At 37.2% G+C, this 18,676-nt stretch overlaps 2 protein-coding genes across 4 annotated transcripts; both read left to right on the top strand.

The window, feature by feature from the left end:
• Positions 1-56: 56 nt before the first annotated feature.
• LOC111497615 (calmodulin-binding transcription activator 4) lies at positions 57-15,649 on the top strand. Of its 3 annotated transcripts, none has more exons than XR_002720638.1 (14): positions 57-407; positions 990-1,115; positions 1,230-1,345; positions 7,632-7,720; positions 8,567-8,612; positions 9,595-10,015; positions 10,519-10,667; positions 10,768-10,846; positions 10,950-11,158; positions 12,648-13,306; positions 13,907-14,486; positions 14,613-14,906; positions 15,134-15,222; positions 15,489-15,649. XR_002720638.1 is itself a non-coding variant. In XM_023148447.1 (13 exons), the coding sequence occupies exons 1-13, from the start codon at positions 398-400 to the stop codon at positions 15,158-15,160; spliced, it is 2,805 nt and encodes a 934-aa protein (XP_023004215.1). In that variant the 5' UTR covers positions 58-397; the 3' UTR covers positions 15,161-15,466. The 3 variants fall into 3 exon arrangements, 1 of the variants encoding a protein (XP_023004215.1); XR_002720637.1 differs by having other exon boundaries at positions 15,485-15,649; XM_023148447.1 differs by lacking the exon at positions 15,489-15,649 and having other exon boundaries at positions 58-407; positions 15,134-15,466.
• Positions 15,650-16,678: 1,029 nt separating this feature from the next.
• LOC111497620 lies at positions 16,679-17,946 on the top strand. The gene is made up of 2 exons (XM_023148457.1): positions 16,679-16,873; positions 17,247-17,946. Exons 1-2 carry the CDS (start codon positions 16,724-16,726, stop codon positions 17,703-17,705), a joined length of 609 nt encoding a protein of 202 aa, XP_023004225.1. The 5' UTR covers positions 16,679-16,723; the 3' UTR covers positions 17,706-17,946.
• The last annotated feature ends 730 nt before the right edge of the window (positions 17,947-18,676 follow it).

Here is an 18,676-nt window from a genome sequence, read left to right as displayed (position 1 = left end):
CGGTACTCTGAACAAATGTAACGGTAGCAACCAAGAAAAATCCAATTTTATTATTCTAATTCTAGGCTTCGTGTCCACTTCCACTTTTCGATTTTTCCGTGTAAAAGAAACCGAAGTGCACGGGGAGACGGAAGCACCATCTGTGGAACGTGCTAGTCAATTCTCCAGCTCCGATTTCAGCTTGTCGGTGGTCCGGCTAAGTTTCCCGGCGTCGAACCTCCGGCGAAGTTGAAGTTTCCTCTACGATCTTCTCTCTCCGTCTGCAGTCTTGCTACTCCGAACAGTTGCGTTCTTTCTGCAAAGCTGCAAGTTGAACCTCTTATTTCGGGAGGAATTTGAAATGTTCTTTTCCACTTCTTCTTCTTCTTGCTGAAAGCGCTGACTCGATCTGTTTACGATGAACGTCGGTAAGTAATGGAGTCAATAGTTTCTCCTGTTTTTTCTAATTGAACTCATATTTACTGATGTCGACATGAATTTATAGTTAATTGATTGAGTAGGTTTCGCGGAATTTGATTTTAACTGGTATCAGAAGTGTTTGTCGTCGAAATTTAGAAAGTGTATGGTGGATGGTTATTTGGGATGATTGGCTCGTGTTTGATGGTGAGGTTGGTCATATTTCGGTTCTAGTAACATAAGCTGAGTTGTTTCGAGTTGATGCAGAGAAGAGGCGATTGTGAGTTGTTGAAGTCACGTGTTTATCAAAATTCAACCCCCAAGCTTCTGGAATTGGATTGTATTTGAATTAAACTTAGAGATTTTAAGAAACTTGAAATAAACGGTGTTGTTCTTTAAATTAATTTAAGATTATTTACTTTCAGCAGCTTCATTAAGTCCTAGATTATACATATATATAATTTCTTGCGTAGAATAGTTAAATATTTGGAAACTTTGGTCCGTTGAACTCTAGTTTCTTACGTGTGTCTCGATCCTATTCAATGCTTTTCATTCTCAAAATAATTACAGAAGATTATTTTCTTTTATCTCAGGATATGATATTAATGATCTTTATCGAGAAGCACAAACCCGCTGGCTGAAGCCTCCAGAGGTGTTCTTTATTTTACAGAATTATGAAAAATATCAGCTGACGGAGGAGGCCCCTAAACAGCCAACTAGTAAGTAACCTTATTCACTATATTTTTTCTTTGAGAAAACTTTTTGATGGCTTATCATGCTAGAAAGTTGTTGTATACCGTTTAGATTATTATTGAACAGTGGATTTGCAACAGGTGGTTCTTTGTTTCTTTTTAACAAGAGAGTACTCCGTTTCTTCCGTAAAGATGGTCATAGCTGGAGGAAAAAAAGGGACGGAAGAACTGTTGGAGAAGCACACGAACGGCTTAAGGTTTTGTATGATTGCCCCCATTCCATTTAAACTCATTTACTCATTTACTTTTCATTCTGCTGCGGTAATATACCAAGGCATGGCTTTTGGCTAAAACAGTTTGTTTTTTCTTTTTCTGCCTCCTGATAAGGAAATGCTAGATTTTACTCACAAGAGACGACCCTCCCCCCTCCACCAAAAACAAAAAGAAAGCAAGTCCATAGTGGAGCTCTCAACCTTCTATAAGAAAAGGTTTCAATTCAAAAGAGTAATACTAAGTTGATAACTATCAAAAGCTGACAAACGGATACCTCACAAAGAAGAACAAGATCTCACCATCTCTCAAGACCTGATCCAAGGACCTCTCCATCCATATGAGAATTCTAGTATTTTTCTCCATCTACACTCACCACAACATATCATGACAACAAGCCTGCCACAAGACCCCCTTCTCATCACGAAATGAGGAGTTCATCATAATCTCCTCAAACAAAGACAAACAGTTCCTATGACACACCACAACAACCCCGAACAAACTAAAAAACTTACTCCAGAGAGAAGCAAACTGAAAACTCCAAAAAAAGATGATCGAGATCTTCCTCCTGTTGTTTACAAAGAACATGCAATTGCGGATGCAAAACCAAAAAGCAATGCCGCAGGATACAATCGTGGGTGTTGTCTCTACCATATAAAGAAACTTGACTTTCTTAGGGACTTTAAGCTTCCTAAGAGAAGAGAACACTGTGGTCTCTTGAAAGGGAGAAAGGGAGAAAGGGAGAAAGGGAACAAAGGATGGAGAAAAATGAACGAGAAGAGACTAAGATCCCAAGCTTGCAAATTCTTTCTCCCTTGACCAACCCTCTAATTGGAAATATTAGAAAGAAGGTCCACCACCTCCAAAGACTCACATTTAGTGAGGAACCGACCAAGACGAGGGAGATGATTGAGAGGGAGTCAAAATAGAAGCAACGGAAGACCCCCTCTTAACAAACAAGTGATAAAGACTAAAGACGCAGAGACAGCACNAAAAAAAAAAAAAAAAAAAAAAAAAAAAAAAAAAAAAAAAAAAAAAAAAAAAAAAAAGTATGAGGCCCATCCCTTATATTGGACAGTGAGGGAGGTAGAACTATAGGAAGTAAAAATATTGGACAGTTTACACCAAGATATAGCTGGGTAAACAACACTGTTAGAGAGTCCTGTATAAGTCTGTGTTGTTTCTGCGAATATTCTTTGGTTTCTTTCTTTCCACAGGTTCTAAAAGAAAGTCATGATGAGGTTTTTCCATAATAGGGCTTTTGCACTCTTGAAAGGGTGGTACGTTAAGGCCATGTCTAATAGATCCTTTACTTCCCTAGGAAATGTGAGATGCTATCTGAATATATTGAGAATCGTTGTCTAAAAATTCTGAGCGGATATGCATTGCATAAATAAGTGACTTTTTGATTCATTTCCTTTCTTACATCAAGGACACCAATTTTGAAATAGGTCATGTAGGACTTTTTTTTTTTTTTTTTTTTTTAAGATTTTCACTTGTGCTAATGGCTTTATGTGCTATTTCCCAAAAGAAGAACTTCACCTTTTTAGGGTGATGTTCTTTCCAAATTGTCTTTGCTAGTGTGAGATTTATTGCTTCTATTTTTTCCCTTATGTCCATCATCAAAGATTTTGTAGAGAAGACCTTGTCAGCACTGGGGAGCTAAGTCAATGAGTCTGCTTCATTATCCTTTAGGTTCCTACCAAGCTTCAAGTTCTAGAATTTGTTGGCAACATTCCATGTATCTTTGATCTTGGCTTATTTGCTATGAGAGAGTTTGTACAAAAGTGGATACTGTTGGGCTAGTGTAATGTCTTCAATCCATGGGTCAGTCCAAAAAGAGGTGCTTCCTCCATCACCCACCCCTATGACTAATTTGGTTGGTGATGAGGGACTGATGGAAAGCATCTCTCCTTAGATGTACAAAGACAGTTGCAGCTGATGATCGAGATTATTCCGAAGAAAGCCTGAGGGCACTGTTCCTAGGAGCTCTTGCACATGATCTTTTGACTCTGCTTCCTTCCTTATTTCACTGATGCTTTAGGGACAACCTATTTCATGGGTTTCTCACCCTCGAGTACAGAGCTCTTTCCTTTCGGATCTTGCTTTCACCCCCTAACATGGAAGACTGAGATTCGTAGTCTACTTTGCTTTCAGTGCGCGTTTTTAGCCTAGTATGTAGACGGAATCGCTTTCCAATTAAGAGGAGTGAGTTACTCTGTCATTAGCTAGCCCTCGGAGTCCCTTTGTTTTGTCTAGCCCAGGTTTCTCAGATGATTTCCTCTGGGATGCCGGAAAGAGATCGAAGCTCTCTCTTCTGACGAGCTGATTACATTCTTCTTCCTGATTTTCTTGCTCTCCCTTAGCAGCGGGGAAGGAGTCCATCTATCTGCCTAGCTTTGGTAGATTTCCTCCAACGCAATCCACAAAAATTCAAGGAATCCCTTGGTGGATAAGTCCGACGACTCAGCTGCAGTGCAGAATTGAGTTTTTCGTCCGGTGGATCTGATCTTTAGGGGGCAATACATACCAAAAGGTTCGAAGAAGGAACGCGCAGAAGAGTATATAACCAACCCACCCTTATAACCTATTCACATTAGTTAGTGAAGCGGCTGGATGCATAAGGGAAGTGCACGTTTGTGAGACCTTAGTCGGGATGCATAGGGAAGTCAACCTACGAGCACGGAAGAGTGTGGTACCGCAGCCCCTCTCTCCTTCGAATAACGAACACAGAACAAGGAGTTAAGTCGAATGAATGAATCTTGTTTTCGTTTCGTCTTTCTTTACAGGAAAAGAATGTTTGAAGGGTCAGGTATTACCACTTTATCAGCTAAAGGATAAGCAGTAAAAGGCTAAGGATCCTATCTAGCTTCTTCTTCCCAGATCTGCTATATCCAGCCAAATCTCCTTATCTGCTAAAGGATTTCCCCTATCTGGGGAACATACGGAGGATGCTGCTTTTTCAGGTCTTTACTTCGTCATGTCCTGTCCTGTAATAAGAACCATGGCATTTGCAACCTCGATCTAGTTAGTGTTAGTAGAGGCCGTACTTGGAATAAATAATAAATAGATGGGCAAGGGAGTCTTTTACGGGAGGAAGTTCGAATCAATACCTATTTTAGTTCAGTTTTAATTTAATTTATTAATATTTATTAGTTATTTTAGAACTAAGGCAATTGAATTTTCCTGTTCAACACATCGTGAAAGATGGAGTTAATCCTCTGAAGGTATGTGGGTAATAGGCCTTTCCTACTCCTGATAAGGTATGAGGGTAATAGGCATTGCCTTAGCCTTTCCTACCTCAGAAGGTATGTGGGTAATTAGCACTGCAGTATTATACAGAATATGCAAAAACCGGATAGGGCAAAAACAGGATAGGGTAAGGTAGATATGGCTAACTCATGATAAGGTCAGGTAGGATAGAGCTGTTTCCCTGTGCCGCCTCTACACATTGGGAAGAGCTTTTATTGCAAGACTTAATAAGCTGTTTCCCTTACTCGCCCTGTAATAGGATTCACCCAGCGGATGATACAGTAACCGAAGGAAGTTCCCAAGGCGTTTTCTTCATGATGATATGTCCATATCCATTTTGCGAGGAGAGATTTGTTCTTCAAGGAAAGCAATCTCGAGGAAGGCCGCTTGTTGTTGATCAATAGGACTTCAATCAAGATCATGGGGAAATTTGAAGAGGGCATCATCCTTTATATATAAGGACGTGAAAAAGGACACAAATTCTAGGACAATTTCATCTTCATTTACTAAGCTTCAGCCTTGTATTAATAGAATTTCCATGATGATACTTTTTCATTTCTTTGTTTCCATGATACGATGGGAAAATTTGGGTTTATTTCACCCTCCTCTAGCCATCGTTTTTTACATTTTTTGTCTCCATGGTTGCTCTTCCTTTGCTGCTAATGAAATAAGTTCTGCTTTAAGAGCTTTTATGTGTGTGTTGAACCAATGTGATAGAGCCAGTTTCCTCCATCTCATCAAGGAGAGCAATTTTAGTAAGTAGCTTTTGTTTCATTTCGTGGGAATACAACCAAAAACCTCCTTGTTCCATTTCTTTAAGACGTCTTTTAATTTTTTCAGTTTGTTGATGAAACCGTGCCCCGACCATTCATGGTGGTAGGGCATGTTCTTCCACCAGTATTCTACCATTGGCAAAAGTTCAGAATGGTTTAGTCACATATTCTAAAAGCGAAAGGGCGAGGGGCCCCAATTGTAGCAACCCATGGAGAGTAGAATGGGATAATGATCGGATGTAGGTCTATTTAGTGTTTGAACACCGGTGTTACTGAAGTTTCCAAGTTGGCCTTCTGTGGCTAGAAATCTATCGATGAGTGTTAAGGTGGGTGGAGATCTGTTGTTTGACCATGTATAAAGACCATTACTGAGGGGAAGGTCAATGAGTTCAGCTTCTCTCATGAAATTGTTGAAATGTCTCATGCCTCTGGTGTCTTTTCCACTAGACTTTTCATGTGCCCATCGAGAGATATTGAAGTCACTGGCCAAAAGCCAATTCTCTATGCATAGGCCAGATAGGTCTTGTAATTCCGGCCAGAAGAGAGGTCTTTCTTGATATCTGCAATGGCCATAGATCCCTGTTATCCAAAAACTGTAACTATCAGCCAATTTAATATGTGTGGTTAAGGTGTATAGACCTTTGGTGATCTCTAAAATGATCAGAGTTGGGTCATTCCACATAGTTAAGATCCCCCCATGTTTCTGAGGCATCTAGAGCTAATCAACCAATGTCTAGCCGTCCAAAGGGATTTAACTATCCAACGATCTACATAATTCAATTTTGTTTCTTGAAGAAAAACCACAGTGGGGTTGTATTTGAGGAGGAAGGTCTTGATAAGGGCTCTCTTTTGCCAATCTCCCAAACCTTTAGCATTCCAAGAGATAATAATCGTAAGCGGTATTGATCACCCAATTGTGACTGGCTCGATTTCTCATAATTGATGTTTGAAAGGGGGCCAACAATCTCTCTAGTTATTCTACTCTGTTTCTTGGCTGTAGTGGGCTTCGTTTTCCCGGATGGGTAACCATGATGCACATGTTGTTTCCTTTTAGCCACGGTGCCAGGATTTGGATGACCATTGTTGGTGTGAGTGTCGCTGATATTGGGGTGACCTTTTGTACCTTTGTTTCATTTTGTTTTTCCTGAAAAAGAGTGTCAAGCTCTAAATCCGCAAGGATAAATCTTTGGGGACGGGTGAGAGAGGTTGGCCATACTTGCGGTGGGAAATGGTGGGGCTGTAGAGAGGGGTAGATGGTTAGATGCATATTCATCGTCAGATTCTTGGTGAGAGCCAACAGTGGAGAATTTTGTTCCTGGGACGAGGAGAGTTTTTTGGCTCTTAATGACGATGACATGTTTTTCTGGTGATGTTGCCACAACTTGTGGATCAAGAATAAGAAGTGGTATAGTAGATGAGGTTTTGGAGATTGATGAAATGTGGAGTGAGGGTCTAGTGTCCTTTGGTTTATGTGGGGAAACTATGGGTTTATGAGGCATGGTCAATAAGGCATGGTCAATAGGAGGGTTTGGTTGGGGGGTTGATCTCTTTTTGTAGGGGTCTTGGGAAGTAGGGGATGATTCACGGCAGATGAGAGTGGTCTTTGCCTGTCTAGGGCTTTGTGGCATGGCCATAGCTCTGTGACTTGTAAATTTAGTGTTGAATCATACTATACTTGAGAAACCCCTTTTGGTAATGTTCCTCGGCAGTTTGACCAGGGATATGGTCCAAGAATGCCTCCTGAATAATCTGTAATAACCTTGGTATCCTCTGTGGTACAGATTCCTTTCTGTGCTTGTTCGGTGCCATAGAAACTAGTCATAACATCGACAATTCTCCATTGAAGCAAGGGTCTAGCTTTGCAATCATAGAAATAAATAGAGTGGAGGAAGTGATCGACAGGAATTTTCGTTTGCATGAAACATATTATGGTAGCACTAGTTTTAACTCCAGGACTATTGTAACACTACAATTAACTCAAGTGCTAGAAAATGAACGGTAAATTGTAATTTCAAGCTGTGAGTTGCAGTATGAGGAAAATTTTATGAGCCTTGTATTTGGTTAATTCAATTTCAATATTAATGGATTTAGTGCTCTAAGCAACTTATTCAGTGGTGTACGTGTTAAAAATTTTCCTTCTACATCTTGAGTGCTATAATGCCCACTGATCGGTCTGCATTAGCTCTTCTTAGATCAACTAGTTTTCTTACTGATTGCTCGTGTGGATTATTCTTTGTCTGCATGGTAGGTCGGAAATGCTGAAGCGTTAAATTGCTATTATGCACATGGAGAGCACAATCCCAATTTCCAGAGACGTAGCTATTGGATGTTGGATCCGTGAGTTTTCCTTTTCCATTATAGAGTGCACAGTTATGTTATCATGTTTTAGAGCCTACTTTCTCCCTCCCAACTTAACCATCTGCCAATTTATCCTTTAAAGCCTAAACACTTCAATTCTATTAATTTGTTTGTGTTCTACATATGCTATATATGCTATATTCTTCCACATGTACAATTGGTTGGACACTCAAACCAAGGTTTTTATATTTCTTTTACAATTTCTATTTTTATTTATTTATTTTTTTGAAATAGCACATGAACATAGCCAGAATTTATACGAGTAATAAATTTTGAACAGAAAACTCCCCATACTTTGTTTTTTTAACGTATATTTGTGATCTATTAACACAGTTGGGTTTTTATTTTCTTGTAGTATATTGAATAACAGTTTGGTTTTGAATTTTCTTTCCAAATATTTATTACTCTTGATGCATTTATGATCTATTAATATATATTTTTTAAAATGCATCATGTTAAACCTATTGTGAATCTGTGATTCCAGTTGTTGTAATTATGGACAACAGCTATGAACATAATTTCTCGTGCATTGAACCAATTTTAGATCCCCAATTTTTAAAGAAGATCTCCGCAAGGAATGCTCAAATGGTATAGGAAAACCAAAAGAGGAGGGGAAACAGGAAATGACCAGAAAAAGAGAGAATAAAGGGGGTAACACCCAACAAATAGAAAAGAACTAACTGGCGAAGAGGAGGGCTAAGTGGCCAACATTTGACCACCAACACTGATTATGTTATTTAATATTTAGAGCATATTTAGAGCAAGTGTATGTATGTTAAGTTTGTTACTAGAAATTTATGTGCTTATGTTTAATTTTCTTGGCAGGTCATTTGACCACATTGTTCTAGTACACTATAGAGATATTAAGGAGGTGAGTTACTACATGCACTGAATAGATAAAGCAAGAGTGAGCTAGTATTGTCACTATTCTTTTATTTATAAATACAGAATTTATCAATACCATTCTGTTTTTCAGCTTGTATCTATGTTTTCATTTCTTCTTTCAAGGTTGGAATGGTTATCTTATGTGATAAATTGATAAAAAAAATTAATTATCCTGTTACTTGTCTTATACATGCTTATGAATGTCTATTTTTTGCTTGTGATTTTACATGCTTCCAAGTTTTTTTGACATGACATCTAATAAAAAAATGAACTCCCCATGCTTCTTGCCCAGTAAAACCAACTTCTGTTAGGCGATGCTTAAGTGCCTTACATCTTTCAAGTAATGCTTAGGTGCATTTGACAACTTTTTTAGGCATTCTAAATGCAATTTTTTTTCTTTCCTGCCTTTATATAATCCGACTTTCATTAAGGGTGAAACTACAGAAGAGAAGGCCACATAGAAATAATGGTACTTAATACTATACATGATATAAATATAAAGTTTGGGGGCGTTTTTGGAGTCAAATTAGTTTAAGAATTATTTTTCTATCAATACAGTGGGATCGTTGCCTTGTCAGCATTAGGTTCCCATGATGAGCCATCCCTTGAGCCTGGTATATGAATAGTCCGGCGAAGAATGTTAATTATGATGGTACTTTATTCGTGTGTGGGTGTGAACATTTCTTTTTTGAGAAAATAGGAACCAGGTTTCATAATAGATTTTTGTGCTAGTTTTTTTTCAAGGATTTTTGTCGAATTCCAAAACCCATGAATACCATACAAGTTTATGCCAGCAATTCTGTGTTTGTAATATCATTATATATTCAGCTAGAGATCTTATTCTATTTTTAGGGATGACAGATGTGTTGGTTCCACCAAGTCTGTATTTGTATTATATGACATTTAAGCACATATTTATTCTGTTTTGAGTAAATTTGTTCAACATTCACGTGAGATTTCTGTTGCAGGGAAGGCCTGGGACGGAAAGTGTTCCACAATTATCTCCAGCATCGGCTTCTACTTTTGGTTCCCATTCATCTCAAAGTTTTGCTTTGGAACATCGACAGAGTTCATTGAGCCCAGGGTCTGTAGAAGTTAGTTCTGACACTGGCAACCGTACTGTTGGGTCAAATAGTGCGGATGGGCAGCATGAAATATCAGAATTAAAAAACGAATGTGAGGTTTCTCAAGCTTTGAGAAGGATAGAGGAGCAATTAAGTTTGAACGAAGACAGCTTGAAAGTCATTGATCCATTTTATGGTCACGAGGAAGGTTCAAATTCTAACCTTATAGACTACTATGAGATGTCCAATGACGATCAGTTTTCAGTGCTTCAGCATTCAGAAAATGCTATCCATGATAATAATTATACATCGTTTGAGATCCAAGGTAATTTTAACACAATGCTGCTGTTTCGGGATATTTTTTTGTAAGCATTATCATTATATGGAGAATTGTGGAGAACTTAAATATGATCTAATTGCTTGTTGGAATCCCTTAGATTCTAAGGCTCTTAATTCTACTTTCCATGCAGAGGTTTCTTTCTTGTGTTGCTATATTTTACAGATGGAACAAAATGATTTTTGGCTACTATGTTATGGGGGTCCAAAGCAAAGTTGATGCTTAACACCTCACCACCACCCCCCGAAGACACGCACACATTCTTTTACTTAATAGAATGTTCCTTTTGCCCATTCCACCCATGTTTTTTTCCTTCTTCCTGGAACAGTCTTTAAATTTGCTAGTATTACTTGATTGGGATGTTTTTTTTGCCAATTGAAAATAAGTAGAAATACATCTTCTTCCACATTCTTCCTGCATGTTTTCCTTTATTGTTTGTGGAGATAATATTAAATTGTACAAAATTGTCTGATGACGCCTCTTTGTAATAGATGCCAATGAAAAACATTCCGATTATGCTATGGCACACGAGATTATGTTTGATAGTGAAGGAACTCAACCATGGGGTTATGCACTTGGTTCACGTAAGACAGCTGATCTTGAATCTCAAGATAGACAGTCTCTCCTATGGAATGAAAATGTAAGTTCACCAGCTGCAGTTTAGACATTCAATTTTTTCATTTCTAATTCATTTCTTTGGGGAATTATCCTTTTAATTATTAACATTTGATTAACAACAGGAAAAATCATCATCGTCTTTGAGTAAAAGTACAACTGTGGACAATGAACACTACAACTTGGTGCATAGAAGAGGAAAAAGTACTGTAACAAAATATTTGTTCTATCTATTCTATTTACCATCAGTAAATTTAAAGAAAATGGTTTCTATTGTTAACTTGAGTTATGATTATCACGTTACCAGCTTCTGCTTTGCTTGGAAGCTGCACATCTTCAGAATATACTTCACCACTAGACAATCATGATGTTAATTCCAGCTACCATATACCATTTCTTAAAGAAGACCATGGAAATTCTTTTGAAGTTGATACCGGTTTAATTGTTCCACAAGTGCAGAAATTTATGATCCGCCAAATTGTTCCTGAGAAGGGTTATGCCACTGAGAATACCAAGGTACTTGTAATTTTTTGTATTTCTGTGCTGTGATGATCACACAGTGCCAAGTGCCTTCTGCCGTTTACAGAGTTTGTTATGCTTGATGGCTGCCTTGATAGCCTTGTGAATTTTTGTTTTTTATACTGCTTTCTCTAATATATTATTGTGAGGTTGAGGCTATGCATGCATTTGATCTGTACTGTCTATCTTGATAAACGTTTGAATCTTAGAATTTCCTGTGGTATTTTGCATTTTACTCTTAATAATTGCAAAATATTTTCTCCTCTTACCCTTTCCTTTTCAGCTACAATGATGTCATATTTTCTGTTGGCATCTTTGTTGACCTGATATGGACGTAAATGGGGAAGTTCCGTATTTCAGAATAGTGAAGGTGGCTTTGTAATCGGAAATGCAGTGACTATTTATCCGCATACACACACATATGTACATATGGACGTATATTGGCAGAATTGCTGTGATTATATTATTTTGAGGGATAGAGATAAAAAAATCTCCAGACTTTCTGGAGGTCCGATTCTTCTCTTCCCTATCATCTAACTGATTGACTTTCCTCCTCATGTCACAGTTTTATGCCTATCCTTAAAAGTCTCACCAAAGGATTCCACGCCCTTTACAAAAGTTCCCTCGCCTATCTACAACATCACTCAGGACACCCCAGATGGCACTCTCCAGCCTCTTTAACAAAGTCTTCTTCTGGCCCACGTAAAATGAATATATTATAAACATAAGGACTGCAGTGGACCAATTGAAACATTTGACACATTAGGGGCTGCAGTGGAGAAATATCCTAACATTAGGAACTAAAACATATATTTAGTAGTGTAATATGATACAGGAAGAAACCTTTTTCTTCAAGATAAGATACAAATACAAGTAGGACCAGTATTTATACTATTTCTTTAGCCGGCTATTGTGCAACTAATTACTAACTTCCTAACAACCAAATCATCCTGCAGCGGGCTAGTTTTTAAAAAAAAAAAAAAAAAAAAGAAGGAACCTTTTACCTCCAATTATTAGTTGAAACTAACAAACCTGTAACATACAAGACAATAGCCTACATGATTTACCCTATAAATGCTATATGTTCAATGTACTCATTTTCAGTATTGTTTCCAACAGCTAGACTATTGCCTTGTACTCTAACTACGTATGACTTCAATTAATTAACTAGTTATGAAATATGCAAGGTAATGAATTGTAGGGACCTCAAAGATAGTATTTCTGACCTTATTTGATCAATGGTTAACCGAAAATTAAACTATTTTAACCAGGTTTCTTTATGTTTGATGAGTTCGTAGATATAGAATACTAGCATTACATCCAGAACTGTTGCAATTGCTTGGTTTCTGAACAATGATATAGGCTCTCGTAAGAGTAGTAAAAGGAAGTGTTACCATTTTTGCTCTATTTTGATTCTGATCAGTTGCAGCCTCTGTTATTCTCATTGATAGTTCAAATATTTAAGTCATAAATTATCTCTATCCAGGTCATCATTATTGGATCTTTTCTTTGTGATCCTTCTGAATCTCCTTGGGCTTGTATGTTCGGAGATATTGAAGTTCCTCTTCAGATTGTTCAGAATGGGACTCTTTATTGCGAAGCACCTCCACACCTTCCTGGGAAAGTTTCTTTCTGCATTACATCTGGCAATCGGGAACCCTGCAGTGAATTCAGAGAGTTTGAATATAAAATGAATGTTTGCAGTCATTGCTACTCACATTCTAGTGGAGCTACGAAGAGTCCAGAGGAGCTGTTGTTACTGGTCAGGCTTGTCCAATTACTGCTCTCTGACTCTAACACGGTAAATTCTGAAGTAAGGAGCAATTATGTGAAAGCTGGTGATGATCAGTGGAGTTCTTTGATAGAGGGTCTTCTAGTTGGTAGTGAAACTCCTTCTGATACCGTTGATTGGCTTCTTCAAGAGTTGCTAAAAGACAAGTTGCATCTCTGGCTTGCTTCCCAACCGAAAGATAGACATGATCTGGCAGGCTGTTCCTTGTCTAAGAAAGAACAGGGTATTATACACATGATTGCTGGCTTGGGCTACGTGTGGGCATTAAACCCAATTCTCAGTTGTGGAGTGAATATAAATTTCCGTGACATTAATGGATGGACTGCTCTTCATTGGGCCGCACGATTTGGAAGGTTCAACTTTTTTAGTGTTTACTTTTTACCTTTATGATTTTAGAGCTTAAATATTAACAGAACTGACCTCAGAAAGTACACTATTCTAGAGCCTATGGCTCAAAGAGAAGATGAATAAAGAAGGGCAATAAAAGGGAATTATATGCTGTTTTCTGATTTCTCTTCATCTTGTGAGAAGCAAAAGATATAATTTTTTATATGGACTTTATTTTTAAGGAAGAACTTGGCCAATAATGTTTGATTTATTTTCTGGTGTGGAACCTAATCATTCATGACATTTTGGATATCTGATAAGTAGTGGATACACTTGCATACAAAAACTGGAATGAAAGGCAGAGATTTTCTTTTTCCATACAGTTTATTCACCATTTTGGGCATTCCATGTAACTTGAACTAGCAATGAACAAATTAAGAAAGAACTGCTTTTGCCACCCTTAGGAAACATACTTTATTTGCTTCATCTTTCTCAAGATGGACATGAGTCGGTGGTATCCTTCAACATATTTGAGTTTTATCTTAGTATTTGTGAAATGACTTATTTATTTTTTGAAATATTTTATTTTATTTTTATTTATTATTATTATTTTGCTTTTAAATCAGGGAAAAAATGGTTGCTTCACTAATAGCCTCAGGAGCATCAGCTGGCTCTGTGACTGATCCTAGTGCACAAGATCCAGATGGTAAAACTGCAGCGTCTATTGCAGACATCCATGGACACAAGGGACTTGCTGGTTATTTATCAGAGGTTGCACTTACTACTCATCTATCATCCCTCACATTTGAAGAAGGTGAACTTTCCAAGGGCTCTGCTGAGGTAGAAGCAGAAATGACTGTAAATAGCATTTCAGAGGGGAACCACACTTCTACTGAGGACTATACCCCTCTAAGCGATACATTAGCTGCAGTAAGGAACGCTGCACAGGCAGCAGCACGTATTCAATCTGCTTTCCGTGCACATTCTTTCAGAAAGAGACGGCAGAAAGAGGCAGTTTTTGCAGCTTGCATAGATGAGTATGGAATTGATCCAAATGACATACAGGGGCTCTTAGCAATGTCAAAGTTAAAGTTTTCTAATCGACGTGATTGCAATGCTGCTGCATTATCTATACAAAAAAAGTATAGAGGTTGGAAAGGTCGTCAAGAGTTCTTATCAATTCGTCAGAAAGTTGTGAAGATACAGGTACTATATGATCTCCATGAACATGTATGATTTACACACAGTTCGTTACTAGTAAAGCTTCAGATGTTGACGCTGTTCCATTTTATTATTTAAAACCTTATTGCTGTCATTTTCGACTGTTAACAGGCACATGTGAGGGGGCATCAAGTTAGAAAGCATTACAAAATAATTTGTTGGGCTGTTGGAATTCTTGATAAAGTTGTATTGCGTTGGAGAAGGAAAGGAGTTGGTTTGAGAGGTTTTCGTAGCGATATAGAGTCCATTGATGAAAATGAAGATGACGATATTATAAAGGTATTCCGAAAAGAAAAAGTGGAAGTTACTATCGATGAGGCTGTTTCACGAGTGCGATCGATGGTTAACTCTCTGGATGCTTGTCAGCAATACCATCGTACGCTTAAAGGATTTCGAGAAGCTAAGGTGAGCCTTACTTTTTAATGGTAATTATGAATTTCAATAATGTCTTATTTCTTAAGCACCTATACTTGATTCTGATTCGAGAAGCATGACTCCGTTTTAGCCTGATCTTGCATCATATGCACATCCTCGATACGAGTTTATCAAGCCTTATATTGGCCTTCTTATAGAGCTGAATTCGTGGTGCTATGGTTTTGTTTGATGACACCTTACATCCCTAACTTTTACAGGCTGAGCTTAATGGTGCCGATCGTTAATCCACAGGATCGACTTCTCTCGTCGACATTTCTGGGACTGAAGATTGTAATCAATATCCTAAGTATGTGTAGGAGCAACTTGGTAATCCTGATTAACCTAACATTCACTGATTTCATCTTTCTTTTTGCAAGTTACCTTTCTAGTTAACCATCATATGTACAGTATCCCTAGTGGTTATAATTGGTAAGCACAGATGTTTTAGTCATATATTGTCTCTGTAAATGATTTGTATTACTGCTGTAAATGGTTTGGGATGAGAGTATGTTAGGAGATTTATGATATTAAATTAATCCCTTTTTCATTTATTTGCTTTTACGTTTCAGGTAGGGATTTGAACTCTCGAAAAGTTTTTTTACCAACCCGACGTTGTTCGTTGGTCATCCGTATGGAATTTTCACCTCTAATATTGTTTCATTGTAAAAATTCAAGATACGAAGGACAATGGAACACTTGAAACAAAATAAGTGCAGGAATAGAAGCATTAGTTACATATATTTTTTATCTTTAGGTAACTAGTATGAGCATAATTCGACTTCTTAAAACATAAGACTCTAAGTTTAGCTTAAATATTTAAATATTTTTATTTTATTGTAATAAGAAATTGGTGAAAACTTTTGCTTATCCTTACATAAATGCCTTTTAGAATTCTTGCAAAACGTTCACAAAGAAAGCTAACTTCGGATTGATTCCAACTAAGAGCTCTTAGATGAATGACTCTTAGATCAATGTTAGATTTTGCAAAGAAGATGAATGACTCTTAGATCGAACTTGGAATCTATGATGGTCACTCTTAAATACCAAGACAAGAGACTCACTCCAGAATTAGCTTTCATGGCTAATCCAATAAATTGATTTAAACATCTCAATCCAATGAATTGATTTAAACATCAAATCTCAAGTAAGGTTTGAAATAACCATACCACCCAAAGGGTTTCAACCACAAGGTTTTTGTATTCCACCATTTTTTCAAAATTGAATATTACATGCGTATAGTCCCCCGAGATAACCCTACCATAATAAAGTTCAACCACCAACTAAATAAGGCATTCATGAATTGTCTTAATTGGTAACTCTAGCCTAATAAAGTTCAACCTCCAATGTTAGCTACTCTATTATTTTCTTGATTTGATACTTGAATCTTCCTTTGTATTGCTTCTTGTAATTGCTCGTTCAGGTACATGCAAGTGATCAGTTCTTGAATTCATATCAGAAATGAAATTAAATTACCATTTTGGTTCTTATACTACTAATTTTGAATTAATTTTTATCTAAACCGGTTAAATAATAATAGTAATATAAAGGAATGTTAATTTTAGGTTTTATTAAAAATTAAAATTAGAATGTAGTAGAATTAATTGAATCCAAAATTACATGAACCAAAATTATACGGAAGGCAGACCACTCATTATATGCCACGTGCATGTTATGCTACCTGTCATTCTCACAGTCGCGGTTAGCCATGGCGGCCTCAGGAAGTCTCAATCAATGGCGGAACCGATACTACAAGAGCGCGGTAGAAAATCCCTCACCTCTTCCATAGAAGTTTCAAGTGAAACTGTCCGATGGAAAAAGAGCAACGCCTCGAGCTGATCAAACTCGCCATTGAGAGGCTGCTTGATGAGAACAAGAACAAGCAATCCTCTGATCGAAGCTACATACACGATTGCGATGAAAACGGGGACCGTACTCTTCTCCACGATTTGCTCTCTCAGGTACGCAAGATTTACGGTTTTGATTTCCGAAACACAAACTTAGAAATTCTTATCGCTACGCCTTTTGTAATTTATTTTTCGAAATCGTCGTTTGATTGAGGTTTTTGAGTTGTTGCTTCGTATTTCTTTGATTTCTTCTTCGTATGTTTCGATTGTGAGTTTCTGGAATTTCTTTCATTACGCACTGTTAGGAAATCTCAATTTATGGAGGAAAATTGAATTCGAATCTGGATTGTTGTTGTTAAATCATTTGAAATCCACCTAGATTTGGCCTTCTGAACTTGCTCATGATCATATCACGCTTCCAAATCCTGTCTCTGCTTCTTTGGATAGTAAATTTGAAAACCAAATTCATTTTCCTCAACACCGACAGATAGAATCGCTGAAAGAAGGAACAAAAGAAGGAACAAAAGAAGGAACAAAAGAAGGAACGGAATCAGAGGAGTTGGCTTCTGCATTAGATAATTTGAAAGCGAAATCTAAGAACTCCGTTAAGGAGGAGATCGATGATGATGATGATGATGAGGAGGAGTTTAGTAAAGAAGACATTGTTAAGGAACTGAAGAAGGTGAAAAGGCAAAACGTTTTAACTCAGTGTCTTGTCTCAGTGATGATAGTGGTGACTGTTGTTTGGCAGCTTTCTGAGGTCTCCATTATGTTGAATGTAAAAGATCAAATCAGCCATCCCTTTAGATTCTTGGGCAGTTTGATCTCAGGAGCGCTCAAACGCCCAAAAACCATTATTGAGAATTCACCAAAACAAGAACATGATGAAGCTTCTATGCTTCCCCCTCTCCAAATCCCAGAACTTCCTCATGTGGGTTTGCGATAATTTTGGATTTGATGATGGAAAACATTGGTTCTTGACCTACAAAGGAAGATGGGGGTTAGACAACAATTTTTCAAACGGTGCTGATGAAGAAACATGGAGAGATTTGCTTGGAGGAATCCCCAGATTATGTAATTATTATATTTGTTTGGTTTTATGGAAAATTTGCTTTGTAATTTAGGGGTCAGAGATTATCTTTTGAGGGAAAAAACAATCAAAATTAAAGTGAAAGAACCATTTTTTCTCCTTTTGAGAAAATGATTGCTTATAGTTTTGAGGTCTTTTCCCTTTTATCTGAAAAAAAATAAATAAATAAAAATATAGCTTTTGAAGTTATATTTTATTTTATAATATATAAGTATTTAGAATTTAGCTTTCATAATTTGTTAAAAATAGCTTTTACATTAGAAACTATTTATGAGAATTTTATTAAACTTTAAGAACTATGTATAAAATTTATCATAGATACTCCAAATAACAAAGCATTTCTTTGGAGTATTATAGTTTGATGGCTTGAAACTACACGGACATTCATTTAAAACAGAGAAATCAAGAATATTCACGCATATCCTGTCACAATCGTATTCTTTTGGGCAGCGAATTTTGCTATTGTGCGGCAGTCACTTCCCAACTACAAATGAGTCAAGCCAATTTATATTTGTGTTGCCTACAATCAAGCAATATATGTCAACTTCCAACACCAAATGAGTCAAGCCAATTTGTATTTGTGTCGCCTTCAATCAAGCAATATATGCTCAAGTCTCTAGCCCTGTTTGAAAAGAAGGTTTTAAAAACGGGAGTAAAAAAATTTTTGAAAGCGAGTTTGGAAATAATAATAAGAGAACGTTAATGTTATATAGCAAGTAAAAGGCAACACAACCACCTAAATAATATATAGTTTTGTGAGGGAGAAGAATGATCAAACTAGGAATGGTAAAAATTTTATACACGGCAAGTGGGAACTGTGAGAGAGA

This window comes from Cucurbita maxima, unplaced genomic scaffold (genome assembly GCF_002738345.1).
Source record: "Cucurbita maxima cultivar Rimu unplaced genomic scaffold, Cmax_1.0 Cma_Scf00024, whole genome shotgun sequence".
Taxonomy (NCBI): Eukaryota; Viridiplantae; Streptophyta; class Magnoliopsida; order Cucurbitales; family Cucurbitaceae; genus Cucurbita; species Cucurbita maxima.
The sequence above is the reverse complement of the archived record's forward strand: the minus strand, read 5'-3'. Positions and strand labels throughout refer to the sequence as shown.